Genomic DNA, 16,240 nt, shown 5'->3' with positions numbered 1-16,240 from the left:
GCTAATTCCTGCAGGCAGAACATGCTAGACCTCTGCTGGAACGGGCTGTGGCTCGAGAGTTTGGGGGTCTGGATTGGTAGACGAGTACTTGTGGCCACCTATGACATTCTAGACTGATCTATGTACCTGGTTGACAGATGTTAACTTTCCCGGCTAAGTTGACCGTCGCCTTTTCCGGTTGTTGGCTTCTTTCATCAAGTTGAGTTGTCCTTTTTGTCCCTCGTCAATTGCTAAAACCTCCATTCATTCTTTCTTTCTTTCTTACTGTTCTTCTGTACTCAAACTGACTTTGCCATCGTTGTCGTCGTGTACTCGTCGTCAACTATTGCACCCACTGAAGTTGATGCATTGCCGTTAGTATCCTTCAATCTGTATCGCCTGCGATTTGCCCCTCGACCTATCGTATACTTGGAATCGAACAAACTTATTCAAGATGCACCTCAATCTTGCTGGTCTGGCAGTGGCCGCTACGGCCTTCCTTGCAACTGCCAGCGCCCTTTCGCCGCAAGATATCCCTGCCGATCTCCCTGTTTCGAACCTGTTGACAAAAGCGCAGACGCATCTGTCCCGTGGCGAGACCAACGAAGCCCTCGTCTACTACGATGCTGCCATCGCCCGCGACCCGACGAACTATCTTTCCCTCTTTAAGCGGGCTACCGCATATCTCTCACTCGGTCGAACCTCCCAGGCAACTGAAGATTTCAACAAAGTCCTGTCCCTCAAGCCTGGCTTTGAGGGAGCCCATCTTCAACTCGCCAGGCTTCGTGCCAAGGCTGGAGATTGGGATGCCGCAAAGGCACAGTACGGTCTTGCTGGGAAGGCTCCCAAGTCGGCTGAGTTTGTCGAGTTGGAAGAGGCCAAGCTCGCAGCTCACCTAGCTGACATGGCTAGCAAGGGCGGGAAGTGGGAAGAGTGTGTCAGTCACGCCGGTACTGCCATCGTTGTCGCGAGCCGATCTCCTCATCTGCGTGAACTCCGAGCGCACTGTCGCTTCGAGCTCGGCGATGTTGAACTCGCTCTCAGCGATTTGCAACATGTCCTTCACATGAAGCCCGGTGACACTTCTCCCCATATCGTTATCTCGGCGACTTCGTTCTACGCTTTGGGTGACCTGGAGAATGGCATCGGACAAGTCAAGAAGTGTCTTCAGTCAGATCCTGATTCCAAGATCTGCAAGAAGTTGCACAAGCAGGAGAAGAAGGTTGAGAAAGCATACAAGAAGATCCAGGGACAACTCAGCCGAGGACAGCCTACCACGGCGGGCAGAGCATTGGCCGGTACTGCCGATGATTCTGGCTTGGTACCTGATGTCCGAAAACAGGTGGAGGAGCTTAAGAAGAACAAGAGCATTCCCAAGACCGCTCGTATCCAACTATTGGAGAATTTGATTGAGATGACTTGTCAAGCATACACCGAGGTGAGTTCTTCGGCCTCGTACAATCCCTGAATATCACTAACTCTATCATAGTCAAGCCACAAAGAAGCCGCCAAGTACTGTGACGAGTCACTGCAACTCAACCCTGACTCTTTCTGGGGCCTTCTTCACAAGGGTAAGGCTCAACTCAAGAGTGAGCTTTACGACGCCGCCATTGCTACCCTTGAGAAGGCCGCCGAGATCCGTCCCGATCAGAAGGAGAAGGTCAACCCAATCCTCAACAAGGCTCACATTGCCCTCAAGCGCAGCAAGACCAAGGACTACTACAAGGTGCTTGGTGTCGAGAACGACGCCGACGAACGCCAAATTAAGTCCGCCTACCGCAAGCAATCAAAGATCTTCCACCCTGATAAGGCCGCCAAACAAGGTATCCCTAAGGAAGAGGCCGAGAAGAAGATGGCCAGCATCAACGAGGCATATGAAGTTCTGAGCGACCCCGAGTTGCGTGCCCGTTTCGACCGTGGCGATGATCCCAACTCTCAAGAGAGACCAAACCCCTTCCAGGGACAGGGCAACCCCTTCGGTGGTGGTCATCCATTCATGTTCCAGCAAGGCGGCGGCGGCGGTGGTCCCAACATCAAGTTCCAGTTTGGTGGCCAACCATTTGGATTCTAGAAAGCACACGACAAATTCTGAAGTTTTGCAAAAAAGATACTACTGAGGAGTTAAATAGCGAAGGGGTCAACTACAGAGGCAATTTTGCTTGATCGGGAGGGAGTCTTTGCTGGTATCTACATCTTTACTAGAGATCAAGAAGGGCGGGGCTCTCTCCAACAGGAGTATTGGGGTTAATGGCGTCGGAGTTTCCGTAGATCGCTCACTTACGTCAAGAACAGTACATAGCGAGATCGTATACCTTGAGAATTCTTACTTTATACCGCAAATATCTAAGTCAAATCAATATGTCAATCTATTTGCCTAATTTTCAGTAACTCGATGAAGCGTGGTTGCTCGGCCTCGGTACAATATCACCACCGCCGACGTCGGCGCAACAGCGACATCGCAATGGACACGCTTTGCCACCTTGAACAGAACAAACCCATTGCTCCAATCGGAATAGTCACAGCCTGTGCTAGGTCCAAGATAATGTGAGAATCAAGACCAGTTGGAAATTGTATGTTGCCAAAGCATATCCGCTTAGTATTTTGGCATAAGTAATAACAGACAACCTATCATAACACTCCTCCGCTGTCTAACTGCGTGAATCAACACTAGCAATACCTCATCCGTTTCCCATACATGTCGCCGCTCCCCGATTTTTTCGTTCGTAAGAAGTGATGATATTTCTTTATGTACACGATCCGTCGCTTGCCTCGATCTTCACTCAACCGTCGTCCTTGGGTAAGTCGTGGTCATTTGCAAAGTCGGTAGAGGTCCTCGGTATAAAGGGCTCGAACCGAATCGGGGAAGCGTCGAATCAAAAGGTTATTGTTCAAGGGTATTTCGGATGTTGTCGTTGTAGTCGTCTCAGTCCCATATCCATGCTCTCTAAAGCGTCCTCGCTCCCAAATCCATCTCTCATGGAGATAATCGCAGGGTGTCGAATATGGTTGCAAATCTATGCAGAGTTGAGGTTTGGCCATCCAAATTTTCCAAGACTTAGATGAGATGTTCAGGCAGCATCGTTGCGCTTGATGAAATAGGACCTGGTTAGGTTTAAATATTAGCTTCAGTTCACCAAATGTAATCAGCCACGTCACGTACTTTGAAAACTCATATGCCGACCAGCAGATGGCTGTGCTGGGCATTGTGGTAACAATGCGAGGTCGCACGCCCTTGAAGAAGCCTCTGACACCGGCTCTTTGATATAATAGGCGACAGCCTCCGATAAAGCTGTTGACACTTCTCACCTCGGGGTCGGTGGAGGTTCCGCGAGTCTGGAGCATAGTCTTGATGACATCCATGGGGGTGGTAAGACCAGCAGCAAAGCCACCAGCAACGGCACCAGCCAAACAGTGTGTCAGGGGGTCGTAGTTCTTTGCGGGGTTCATGGCGGTAGAAATAGACTCGTATGCGAGGAACTGTAGAGCTGTGAAAGGGACTGTCATGGATAGCGTCGTGGGGTAAGAGATGTAGAAAGCGCCCAAGCCCTCAGACTTGTAGACATACTTGGCGCAGTCCAGCATGGATCGGTACATCTTGCTCGAATTTTGAATCTGCATGCGCTGCTTGATGACTGTAACGGGTTGTCAGTGACCATGTTCTAGGTGCTCGAAAGGATGCGGCGTAGGGGGCGTACCATCGAAAGGGTTCATGAACGCGTCGCTAGCAATAGTGGCAGCGGCACCACTGGTGGCTATGGAAATTCGGTTAGTAGCTGTCAGATCGCAAATTGGGCAGAAACCGGATATTTACCAGCAGCGAGGGGATGGTGAACACCGGCCTGGTTACCGCCCATAGCATGTTTGACTGCTTCGTATGTTGCAAAGTAGACGGCATGTGCAGGACCTAAACGGTTTTAGCAACGGTTAAGAATAGGCAAAGATACCTAGACTTCTGGCCTGGCCATGACGTGGTTGACTTACCAGCTCCAACTATGACACTAGACATGCCGCGCCATAAGCTGAAGAATCCCTCGGTGCGGGCAATCTGAACGGTATTACGAATGACGCCCGAGTAGGCCGGTGTGGTGCTGGGGTTGAGGATTTGCATTCTGGTCTAAGAACTGTGTCAGACTCGAGATCGACAAAGCAAGCACGCATAGAATGCAGGGCAGAAGCATACCTTGATTGCATCAATGGGATACATGGCAGTGTGCTCCTACAGGAAGACGCAAAATTAGCCCGGTATAACTTGTATTGCTTGTCGGAGGGTTTCATACTGCTATGCCCGCAAAGGCGCCTGCTGCCATGTTCTGCAGCAGGGAGAAGTTGGGCGGGAGGGATTCATAGCTGCGCGAAAAACAGTCAATTTCGAGGCCCTGAGGTGTATATATCCATCTTGACGAGGATGCTGAGTTGTGCTCACTCGTATTCTTCGACTGGCTCTGCACTTGGCTGGGCCATGGCGGCCACAGCTTCCGATGCTCCGCCGAAAGGCTTGGTCTCGAGGGCCGCCAGGTTGGCGACTGGAGGAGGTATCGAGGCAATTGCTGCTATAAAAGTGACGGCGAGCGACTTGTGCCGTAGACGGAGTCGGCTATGTCGTGTACGGGGTTGCAGGAGGCTCAAGATATGGAGTTGCGCCGGAGGATGGTCGCTAAAACGATGACGATGTCAAAGTTGAGATAAGGCCTAGGTAGGTAGGGGCGAAAAATATGGCCTCGACTTGCTGGAGCTGAAAAGACCGTGCAAAGTGGTTGCTATGTCCGAGCCCTGTTCTTGTTTCGCCTCGGTCTATTCGAATACACCGATCAATGAATGATGAGTCTTGTCGCCAGCAGTTAAGGTGTAGGAAATGCAAGAAAGAAAGTCGAAAGCCGAGCGGAGGCGATGGAGCAAAAAAGTAGTTCAGAGGCTGGTGGTGGTGGTGTTCTACCATTCCACCTTAGTCTGAATTGGACAGCGCGGGAAAAACTCCAGGTCAGGTTGAGTACCTGTAGGCTCTGGAGCTACCCTCTGTACACTATGTCCAGGGCAGTCCAATATTGTCTAGAATTTTTTCTGGGGATGAGACAGCTCCGTTTACGGCCTCGGAGTCCGGACGGGAGCTACGGCAAGTACCCTTCCGCCAGATTATTGCTGCAAAGCTACCTCCGCATATGCGTCTTCTCTTTTCCCCTCCCCTCCCATCTCCTCCTCTAGGGCCTCTGTCGTTAGAAGTAGCGTGGTTCAGGGAGCTCGGCGCGCCGGCTCAGATAACAATGGACCTACCTTACCCTGTCTAGTATACAGCGAGGTATTTTCTACTGCCAAATTGTGAGGCGAGATACTTGGTGTTGTCCATTTCTCCGCCATCTCCTGTTGCGCTTATATGCCCGCGGAAGTGCAGTTGTATCCATTATCAGTTTATCTACCACCGGAGCAGTTATGAGGGACTATAATTGCCATCTGTTGAAGTTGGCCCTAGTAATCTCAAGTTCATCTTCACTACTGCAACTACCCACGAATGCTGGCCTTGTTACACAACTTTGAGCTGCAAATTGAGGCCTGACATGTTTACCAACACTCTGTTTGTATCCATACATACTGAAATCTGGATATACTTGATCGTTTCTCAGCGCGCATTGGCGCCCAAGACAGGCGTGGCAGGTCACACAGAGATAGAAAGGCCATCTGCGCTAGACTAGATGCTCATCTCTGTACGTAAACTGGCCAATTTGCTTATTTGCAGAGTGGATCAGCGTCACTTCATATCATATCATAATCCCTGTAACCGTCTCGTCGGGTTTGGAATCAAGATCAGGATCAGTATCGATCTCTGGCTTACACGAATAGCTGCCGAGGTTAACAGCATGCCGTCACGAGAAATATAAATTTCGGACTGGAACAGGAGGCAGGAAAATACCTTAATAGGGAGATTCCCTTCTTCTTTCATCTTCCACCCATGTTCAGTGCCTACTACTTTGCAGATCTGAAGCAAGTCAGTGGCTGGATCAACTCCACAAGAGATAGAGCACCCATGACTGACATGGAGGCATCGTGACCACGAGGCGTCTCCATTCGACAATAAGCATGCCAAGTGCTTCCTACCTTATGTTCAGGAATAATAAGCGTAGGAAACTTATAACGGCTGACAACAGCACGGGCGGCAAAAGTTAATCAGGTTTGCTTGTAGTACCGATATGGGTAAGAATGCTTATATATAAGGAAACATTTCTGAAAAAAAAAAAAAAAAAAAAAAAAGAAAAAATTAATTGAGAAATTCACTCATGCCCACAGCCATCAGGGTGTTGGACTTGCAGTTGAATCTCATCTTTCACCGAATCATGAGCCTGGTTGCAACCCAGGGATCAGGGCATGACAAGGGTCACACACATTGGAATTAAGTTATCAATCAGTTCGGGGACCCATTCTACGTAATCAATCAGTCCTCAAACTGGATACGTTGGAGTTCCACGGCAAAAACTCGTTGGAAAATGGTCATCAGCCAAGCAGGTTTAGAGTGACCCAGTCACTCAAGATTGACGAAAACGCATTGCAACATTGATGGTCCTTGTTTGACTCTCGCTTATCAGGCACTTGAAGTTACAACTTGTGTGTCTGTGTTTGCATCTCGCTGATCTGGTCTGAATAAGCTCACTTTTAATGTCATCAATGTCACACCCTCTTCTAAATCTTTCCTCTCCTGCTTCCTTCGTTTGCTACCTATGTAGTCTCCGTGCAAGGAGCTCCCCGTTGACTGTGTTTTGTTTGTACAAACGACCTTGGTATTACCACCAAATAGGACTCGTCGTTATTCGGAGACACATGCCACAGCCTCGGATTTATCGCCCCAAACCCGATATTCTCGTTGGAATCTGTTTGCCTGTCGGATAGACCTGAGAGAAGCAAACCAGTCTGTACAGTGTGCAAGAGTTCAATAATGGGTATAATGTTTTACTCTAAATGTAGTGGACTGATTCATATATACCCAAGAGTCTACTCCTGCGACCCAAGCACACTGACCGACGCTCCGATGCCAAACTGTTCACTACCAGTCATAGGACGGATACTCGCAATAAACAAAACCCAATCTATGCAAAGCGCCAATAAAATCCACCTCCGTTTTCCAAGGAGTAGGGTATTTCGGGGAGATGACTTCCAGTATGCGCCTTGACACCATGTGGTTCACCAAAAATGGGAAAATGAATGAATGAATGAATGAAACCCCCGCGAAATGTTCTATATCAGACCATGCCCCCACCGCGCCGGGATCGCTGCGTTTGTTGAAGCTGGTATATCATACCCAATACTCCTTCGCCAGGATCGTCGGTATTGGCTGCGCTGTTCTCCCGAGTCACCCCTTTCGCGGGGGACGTTTCCCAGGTCGATTCACCTAGTTCTCCCCCTGGCTCGTACAGTTCGTCATCTTCCCCAGTTCGCCTCATGGCGCTATCTTCAGCTTCTTCAGTTATCTGGCTTTCCCCACGGAATCCTCGCGGATACCTTGACCAATGAAGACTACGTGCACCCATGTTCACTCCAGCAGGTTGATGATGTTGATCTAACAGGATAGACGCCATTGGGGAGGGCTGTGGCATTGGTCCCGTACGTGGGCCCCGTCCACCGGGGGCTCTACTCCTGGCACGTCCCGTTTCCGCCCGACCAATATGAGAGCCCTGCATGTCTGCTCCTAATGATGGAGAAGCAAGTCCTGGGAAAGCTGGAGGTGGGTGAAAGGCTGGTTTTCCTCCAAACGGCGTATGGCCGGGGATGCCAGTTTTGGGGTTTGTAACGTAGTTGTCAAGGAACCCAAAGTAAGATGCGGCCATCTTGTTGTGCTTCGTTGAGTAGTAATCCTCACGAACATCCGGTCGTTGTCCCTGATGGCCCGTGTTACCTGGACCTTTCTGGAAATCGAATACCGCGAAGGAGCAGACATAACCGAGTCCGTCAACGTGGATTGTGAATTCGCGAAAGAAATCGACGATCTGGTCACTACATTTAGGCAGTGAAAACAAGAGCAACATAGGCGTCGTGACTATGCCCATCACCTCCTCCAGAAAGATGACTACTTTCATCTTGTAAAGCTCTGCAAATTCCTGTTTAACCTCGAAGCTGTGAAGCTTGTTTTTCCAGTGATCGGGCATGTAGTGTGTGTATTCAATGACATTCATCAAGGCATATTCAGGATTGAACACCAATGTCTCTTCGGACACCATTCCTCGGGTGATTGCCCAAATGGCACCAAAGATTCCGAGATAGAATAGGACTGGTCTGTCTTTCGTGATCTCGAAATTAATAAAAAGCTCCGAGTCAAGAATAGAGCCCACAGCGAGAATGGCGGTGATTGCACCTGTCATGAAGGCGATGGTTCGCGCAATATCTTCAGTCATCCTCTTCGGGAACTGATCGATATACCGAGTCGCGAATGGATAAGACATGTGCAGCCTTTCGTAGAATATATGTGGCAGTTCGTTGAATTCGCGGAATTTCCATTCTGCAAGAGAAGTGTACTTGCGCGCTGCAGCTTGCTTGGGATCCTTTGTGTACTCCTGTAATTGAATTAGCTTTCAAAGAATAGAGTGCCTGGGCTCAACTACTGACATAATAATAAGTAAAGAAGTAAACAATGACAACATATGCAAGCACAACAGGCGCAAAGATAAGATTGAGGAACCCCGCGAACATCAGCCGCTGCTTCAGTTTCTGGCTCAAGAGACGTCTGCGATCTGGGCGCAAAAAGTCCTGCTGAACTTGGCCCAATTCGTTAAAGGCCATATCAAGGATGCAGTAATGAAGATACCATTCCATTGTCTTTGAAAATAGCTGGCGGCCGCGAAGAAACGGAACTGGTAACGACAAGTTCAGGACGTCCTTGTTGATCATTGCAATGAGGTAATTCTCTTTGCGCATAAGTCGATTAGCAATATCGTGTGCATCAAGCCGTTCTTTCGACTGGCTGCCAATGAACTGTCTCAGTTTCGGCGTGATGTTTGTTGCAGTCTTCGGGTTCTGTTCACGCAGCGCCATAATACGAGCCACAATGTCCTGCCAAGAAACAGTTTGCATGTCTTGTTCTGGGATATCCAGCAAGTAAATGTAAAAGTCCCTGATGTAGAGGAGGCGGCGAATCTCTACAAAGTATTGGACGCACTTCCAGATGAAGAAGAAGGTGTAAAGCCAAATCGCCAGGTTCCAGAGACCGGACATTCTGCGCGTGCATTGAGGAACTACAACTTCATGTAAGGACTTGCTGTGCGGAATCTTTGAGTAGTCGATGCATTGACACAGGAAAGTGAGCAACACCGCGACGAAAAGTGTCTCCCTAAAGCACCGATTAGCCACTGCTGTTTCGTGCCTTAATGACCGAATACTTACAAGAGCCAGAGAGCGTTAGCACACAGAATGCACCACAGTCCCCCACCTTCATAATAGTCGTAAACATCCCGCATAAAGCTGTCTAGGTTTGAGGTGTTAACCCATCGCCAGAGTGCTTTCTCCCTCGGGTTACTCGCTATCGAGCCCCTAGCTACGGGCATAGGCTGTGGTCCAGCGGGCGCCCCATATCTGTTTTCTTGATGAAGTTGTTGCTGAGCTGTTGCTGCTTCCCACTGGGCCCTTGCCCGTGCTGATGATGGGCCTGCAGCTTCTGGACTTCGAGGATTTTTGGATGGGGCTGCTCGTCTGGGCGATGCTGGGGGCAAGTTTACGGCTTCGTTTGGCTCCATGAGTAACGATGCAGGTACCTCGTTGTCACCGTCGTCGTCCTGCTGGTGCCATCGCGGCGAGGGTCCGCCGGGACTTTGAACCTGCTTCCTTAGTGTCTTAGCCCTTCCTTTGCCCTTTGGGTCCAGAGCTGCACTTTCTATTGTCATGCGGCTATCGCCAACATCGAGTCCTTCGGGATGAAAATCGTCATCAAATCGATGGCCAAGGTTCTCTTCGTCGATGCCGGGATCGTACTCGTCATCATCTCCAGAACGTAGCTGTTCGTAAAACGATCGTGACCCTCTTGCGGGAAAATTCGATCGGGAGAATAATTTCGAGGACATATCGAATTCTGTCGATGAATCAAGCGTAAAGATCGGCGGGCATGTTGGTTCGGGGTCGAGTCTAAGGCGATTAATGATGTTGATGCTGGGTTGTTGTCTTGCCGTAAATGCGAGACGAGCAGGGGTTGCTTCCACCTTGACGATGAAATAATTGGACTTGGACTTTGTTGAACTTAGGGATCCAGGAATTATGATGAACGTAACTTTATTCGCTGAATGTCAGTGAAATATGGAGGATAGGTAACCCAAGGTCACGAGGGGACGTTGATCACGATAAGCGTGACCCGAGGCACATGCCTACTCCAAGCAAGGGGGCTGTCCGGTGTGACAGAGTCTAATCAAATGGGAGTTGGAGACCACAAAGAAACCCTGCGCCTCGGACCTGAAATAAAAGTGAATAAATCACTCGCAGGTTGATGGATAGACAGACAGTTTAATGCTCCAGGCATCACCAGCCGCTGGTATGACGCTACAGAGCGGTGTGCGATTCTGCCAGACAAATACCGATAAGATCCAATGAATGGTTGCACACCGCCTTCCCCTTCCATGCACCCTTTACGACACCTGGCACTCTACATGATCGTCCTTGTCTTATACGGAGTATCTGTATAGAGATCGCTCGTGATCGCTGTTGGTTTTAGAATTCAAATTAACAGATTTACTTAGGCGCTCCATCGAGCTTGATCGATTAATGGGCTTGCGCGGAATAAGTTAAAGTTTGCTGCCTGCAACAACTCGACTGAACAGCATTACTGCTGTTTTACTACAATATGGCACCTACAGATCGCTCATTGTCATTGAAGAGCCTGCCTATGAGAGATGCCTCTGTTTCAGGACTTCTTGCTCCAGATGGCTATCCACAAACTCCCTCAACACCAAGAGGGATCACTCCACTCATATCCAAAGTAACCAGTGTCCTTTCAACGACTCATTCTGATACTGAGTTTCGAGACGCTCTCGCTCTTCTTGATGAACGTGGAATCCAAAACGATGCCGAAACTCGTCGGCGTGTTCGACTAGACCTACAAAAAGAAGTCATTGACAGTAATGGAGAAGTTATTGCCGAATTTGGGCGGGTTGCAGAGGTGGGTTCAAGCATTTGTTTTACAGAAAATCGTACCAACATGGCAATAGCAACTTCGGCGTATCAAAACAACTATTGACAAGCTTAACAATGGTTACGCGGACATGAAAAGCCAAGTTGTCGAAGCTCATAGGCAGACATCGCCAGCACTCTCCGAGGCATCCTCTCTCCTGGAGCAAAAGAGACAGGTTGAGGTGAAGCAAGAGCTTCTCGGTGCTTTCAAGAAGCATTTTGTCATGTCGGAGAATGAGGTTGCCGCACTTACTCAAACAGCTGAGCCAGTAGATGACCGCTTCTTCGATGCCTTGAGCAAAGCGAAAAAGATCAGCAAAGATTGTGAGATCCTGCTTGGATTCGAGAAACAGACTTTGGGTCTAGAACTGATGGAGCAAACGTCAAAGAACATCAATCTTGGTTTCCAAAAGCTTTACAAATGGATACAGCGAGAGTTCAAGACATTGAATCTCGAAAATCCGCAGATGAACTCATCAATTCGCCGGGCATTGCGAGTTCTTGCCGAAAGGCCGTCACTGTTCCAGAACTGCCTAGACTTTTTCTCCGAGGCTCGAGAACGAATCCTTTCAGACTCGTTCTATGTCGCTTTGACAGGTGCCTCGCCCTCTGGTACTGAAGATCCCTCTGTCAAGCCCATCGACATGCTGGCACATGATCCGCTACGCTACGTGGGTGACATGCTAGCTTGGATTCATTCAGCCACTGTCAGTGAACGTGAGGCATTGGAGGTTTTGTTTGTCGCAGAGGGGGAGGAACTTGCCAAGGGTTTCAAATCTGGCCGAGACGCAGAGATCTGGCGCCTCATTGCAGAGGACGATGAGGCTGAGGCTGACTTTAATGCGCTCAAGGCACTGAACGACCTAGTCGACCGCGATATCTCTGGAGCGGCCCGCGTGCTTCGCCAAAGGATGGAGCAGGTGATCCAAGCCAACGAAGACACCATACCCGCCTATAAACTCGCAAATCTGATCAATTTCTACCGGATCACTTTCCAAAAAACGCTCGGTCCCAACTCCAACTTGGTAGAGTTGATTGGAGGCCTGGAAACAGAGGCCTTACGCCAGTTCCGAGCACTTGTCAGAGATCACATTGCAACTCTACAGGGAGAATTCCAGCACGCTCCATTAGACCTTGGCCCACCTGCATTTTTACAAGATTCGCTCAAACAACTTAAGGCCATCATCAAAACTTACGACTCCTCCTTATCGACCTCGGAGGATCGCGAGAGCGAGTTCGAGAATGTGCTTTTGGAAGCCTTTGAACCATTCATGTCCGGTTGTGAAAACATGGCTAAGAACATGAATGCCCAGAACGGTGCGATCTTCCTGATTAATTGTATATCTTCTGCGATAGCATGTCTAGAGCCGTTCGAGTTCACGCAACGTCGAACTAAACGACTGCGAGAGAAGTCAGATGATGCGGCTAAAGGACTCATTACAAGTCAATACCAATTCCTTCGAAAGGGGTCAGGGTTAGATGCAATTTTCACGAAGCTGGAGGAGGATGACGACAAGAACGCTTCCTTGCTGGATGACAAAGAGCTCGCTCAAGCAAGCCAGAGATTGGATGACTTTCTGCCATCAGCACTCATGGACGCTATGGATAATCTGAAGCACCTGCAGGATTCGAAGTTGGCTCGACAAATTACTGAGGAGGCAGCAGAACAGTTCTGCAATGACTTTGAACAGCTAGAAGAGGTTATAACTGAGGGGGATGATGAATCTGTTGATTCAGAAGAGGACGAAGGTCTACGGTCGGTTTTCCCTAGAACAACTGCCGAGATTCGTGTATTGCTTTCATAGATAAAGGGGCGATATAGATGGCCCAGGAGTAAGCATGTAGAGAAGCTAGACATACAGCTGAGCAGAAGTGCAAAATTTATATAAGTACCTAATAACTCGCGTACTCTATCAGATTACTTTATCCGCAAACGGCTGGATCATAATTTAACGATTGGCTTTACATGTTTCCACAGCTGTTCTTGGGCGCTCTATCATAGCTCATTAGTATGTATGAGGCTCATTGTCTACCCCGCCACCATCTATTGCGACTAGGATGGGCGGTGCGATCCTGGACTACGTCACCGCCTGCCCAAGTTTAACCTGCTAATCCATGTCAGGTATGCAGGTCGATCAACTTGATCACGTTTAACTATCATCAGCAGAGACAGCGCCTTATACCATCGGCCTTGACTCGATCACGTCTTTTTTTTCAATCACACCAAACACCACAACGTGCGCGACCCTGTTATACCACGGCATTGGCTCATCAACTCAACTGCTCAGCCTAAACGCGTCCCCACCTAAACAACCTTCACAATCTGCTCTGCTCGCCGAACACATAACAGTTAACACCACGGCAGTCTTTAACAGTCGGCGGGCTAGGGCGCAACTGAAGCCAGTCTCTGGGCTACTATGGTAGTGATTTGCAGTGGGAGCCATGTTACGGAACAGGGCCCTGGCTGTTTTGCAGAAGACCTACGATGATAGTTATCTAAGTTGCTCGACTGCTATTTACTATGAAGGCCAGGTAAGACTTGGCGATTTCGCTTCCATCAATTATCTACTAATCACTGGCTTGGGTCCTAGGGTAATGAGATAGAAGCCATGCGACATTGGCGAGCTGCCCTTGATCAGATCTATGATTACAATGCAAATCGGGCACCCCCCGCATATGGCCCACGTACAGACACCGAGAAAGCCTTACAAGAGGCTCTGAAACAGCTCGAATTACAATGTAAAGAACGAATCGATCTTCTGGAAGCTCTCAGAATCTCGCGGCAAGAAGAGATGACCACCCCGCAACCACCACCCGGCAAGTTGACAAAGCGACCAAGTATTCCTGAGGGAAGAGGTTCTCTTGGACAGGGCACAATCACCGCCATGCAGTATTCTGAACTATCACGACCAACCCTTCCACACCGTCCATCACAGCCTCGGCGTACATCATCAGAACTCGCTATCGTGGATGGACCCAGCACACATCTAGATCCAAACATGGCCTTCCCGTCGCTCTCTCGGTCTGCATCGCCTGGAGGACCAGCTCTACCACCGAGACCGAACAAGACTTTACGGGCACCAAGCCCAGAAAAGCACACCATGAGGACGACTTTACGTTCCGGTAAATTAGGAGAAAAGTCCACCAAACCGCGAAAGCCAGCAAAGCCACTCACCGAAGGATCAAGCAAAGCAGCGACTTTGGCATGGAGCGCGCTCGGTTCAAGGGAAAGATTCGCGAGGGGGGCCCAGTCGGAGTCCACTCCAGCAACAGCGAGCCCTAGCTCTCGCACTTCCTTGGATCAAATTCGCAGGCCAGTACCAACGCAATGGGATAGTCACTCGAGGCGTTTGGTTGTGCCAAAGGACCGCGATCTTGATGGAGAACCTTCAGGAAATACACGACACTCTGATGAGTACTGTTACGCCCGTCCATCCATGCTATCGGTCACTGCTGCTTCCAGTGCTTTAAATTCGTCTTCGTATCAAGATTTACCTTCATCAGATGCTTACACAAGTCGAACGGATCGATTGCCCAACTCGCGCAACGGATTCGCTTCGCCATCGCCACGCAAAGTATCGAGGCAAGAGCGAGCCAACGATACTGAGACCGGCGACGATTCTGGAGAGGCATCAGAGAGGAGAAGTGTGTCAAACAACTTACCAACCCGTAGTCCAGCAGCGAGGCAGCCTGGAAGATCTTTAAAACCCTCAAGGCCTCATGCTGAGAGCAGAGATAGGTCACGACGGCGTGAACGCAAGGTTCGGCAAGTTTCCACCTCAAGCGCCTCTGACGATGACACGAATGGGACAAGTTCCAGACCACGTCGAGTGAAGGAGAAAGAAGCTCCTATAGAAGCCGGTTCCCAAGAGAATGATTCAGATGCGTCTGAATCAGAGACTTTAGAAAAGTCCCCTGACGATATGAGTGAATGGAAAAACAAGAAGAAGCAAATTTTGAAGAACCTGCCCGCTGGCGTCGATACAGCAGCCGCCAAGCAAATATTGAACGATATTGTCGTTCAAGGTGATGAGGTTCATTGGAGTGATGTGGCTGGTCTTGAAATTGCAAAGAACGCACTTCGAGAGACTGTTGTTTATCCATTTTTACGGCCCGATCTTTTCATGGGCCTCCGAGAACCAGCCAGAGGAATGCTCCTATTCGGACCGCCAGGAACAGGAAAGACTATGCTCGCGAGGGCTGTGGCAACAGAGTCTAAGTCAACATTCTTTTCGATTTCGGCAAGCAGCCTGACAAGCAAATACTTGGGAGAGTCGGAAAAGCTGGTACGAGCTCTTTTTGGATTGGCCCGGACACTGGCACCCAGTATTATCTTTGTGGACGAGATCGACTCGCTGCTTTCACAGAGATCAGGGTCTGGAGAGCACGAAGCCACCATGAGGATTAAGACAGAGTTTCTTATTCAGTGGAGCGATCTTCAACGTGCTGCTGCTGGAAGAGAAGCGACCGAGAAAGACAAGGAAAGGGGGGACGCCAACCGAGTCCTTGTGTTGGCGGCGACGAACCTCCCCTGGGCAATTGACGAGGCGGCTCGAAGACGTTTTGTGCGACGACAATACATCCCGCTACCTGAACCGACTACTCGCGAGACACAGCTCAGGACCCTTCTGGGTCAGCAGAAACATGACTTGTCTAATGATGATATCCTCAAGTTGGTGGAATTGACAGATGGTGGGTAGTTCTTTCATACGTTTCATGCAAACCCAACTGATTTGTGATTGCAGGTTTTTCAGGTTCAGATATTACAGCCTTGGCTAAGGATGCAGCCATGGGACCATTGCGATCCCTTGGAGAGGCACTGTTACACATGACTATGGATGAGATCCGACCAATTCAATTGTCCGATTTCGAGGCGAGCTTGACGACCATACGGCCGAGTGTCAGTAAAGCTGGTCTAAAAGAGTACGAAGACTGGGCGACAGAGTTTGGAGAAAGGGGGGGATAGATAGACTGCAATTATTCTGGTAAACAAACATGTAACAAAAAGGCACAGGTACATTATATGCGCAGGGGCATCATGGATAGCACAACCCCAGTCCGACACACTGGGCTACGGGTAAAGGAGTTGTAAACGGGCTGAATGTCTAGTATGTCATTTATATGTTACAAATGG

General features: G+C 49.4%; 4 protein-coding genes across 4 annotated transcripts; 2 read left to right on the top strand and 2 right to left on the bottom strand.

Annotated features, from left to right (window-relative positions):
* The first annotated feature begins 157 nt into the window (after window positions 1–157).
* FOBCDRAFT_15826 (uncharacterized protein) lies at window positions 158–2,363 on the top strand. The gene is made up of 2 exons (XM_031173732.3): window positions 158–1,417; window positions 1,469–2,363. Exons 1-2 carry the CDS (start codon window positions 434–436, stop codon window positions 2,048–2,050), a joined length of 1,566 nt encoding a protein of 521 aa, XP_031050517.2. The 5' UTR covers window positions 158–433; the 3' UTR covers window positions 2,051–2,363.
* Window positions 2,364–3,047: 684 nt separating this feature from the next.
* Window positions 3,048–4,937, bottom strand: FOBCDRAFT_288458 (mitochondrial carrier domain-containing protein; the record flags this gene model as incomplete). Its single annotated transcript, XM_054703374.2, has 8 exons — window positions 4,403–4,937; window positions 4,257–4,326; window positions 4,160–4,195; window positions 3,961–4,093; window positions 3,791–3,883; window positions 3,675–3,731; window positions 3,140–3,611; window positions 3,048–3,081 (listed from the first exon to the last, which is right to left on the bottom strand). The coding sequence occupies exons 1-8, from the start codon at window positions 4,438–4,440 to the stop codon at window positions 3,048–3,050; spliced, it is 933 nt and encodes a 310-aa protein (XP_054559349.2). The 5' UTR covers window positions 4,441–4,937.
* A 2,230-nt stretch (window positions 4,938–7,167) lies between these two features.
* FOBCDRAFT_288454 (autophagy protein ATG9) lies at window positions 7,168–10,079 on the bottom strand. The gene is made up of 3 exons (XM_031173730.3): window positions 9,337–10,079; window positions 8,563–9,283; window positions 7,168–8,510 (listed from the first exon to the last, which is right to left on the bottom strand). Exons 1-3 carry the CDS (start codon window positions 10,008–10,010, stop codon window positions 7,203–7,205), a joined length of 2,703 nt encoding a protein of 900 aa, XP_031050515.2. The 5' UTR covers window positions 10,011–10,079; the 3' UTR covers window positions 7,168–7,202.
* Window positions 10,080–10,417: 338 nt separating this feature from the next.
* Window positions 10,418–16,192, top strand: FOBCDRAFT_176862 (oligomeric complex COG6-domain-containing protein). Its single transcript, XM_031173728.3, has 7 exons — window positions 10,418–11,095; window positions 11,145–12,862; window positions 13,085–13,115; window positions 13,164–13,228; window positions 13,563–13,638; window positions 13,698–15,798; window positions 15,852–16,192. The coding sequence occupies exons 1-7, from the start codon at window positions 10,781–10,783 to the stop codon at window positions 16,070–16,072; spliced, it is 4,527 nt and encodes a 1,508-aa protein (XP_031050513.3). The 5' UTR covers window positions 10,418–10,780; the 3' UTR covers window positions 16,073–16,192.
* The last annotated feature ends 48 nt before the right edge of the window (window positions 16,193–16,240 follow it).

This window comes from Fusarium oxysporum, chromosome II (genome assembly GCF_013085055.1).
Source record: "Fusarium oxysporum Fo47 chromosome II, complete sequence".
NCBI classification, from domain to species: domain Eukaryota; kingdom Fungi; phylum Ascomycota; class Sordariomycetes; order Hypocreales; family Nectriaceae; genus Fusarium; species Fusarium oxysporum.
The sequence above is the reverse complement of the archived record's forward strand: the minus strand, read 5'-3'. Positions and strand labels throughout refer to the sequence as shown.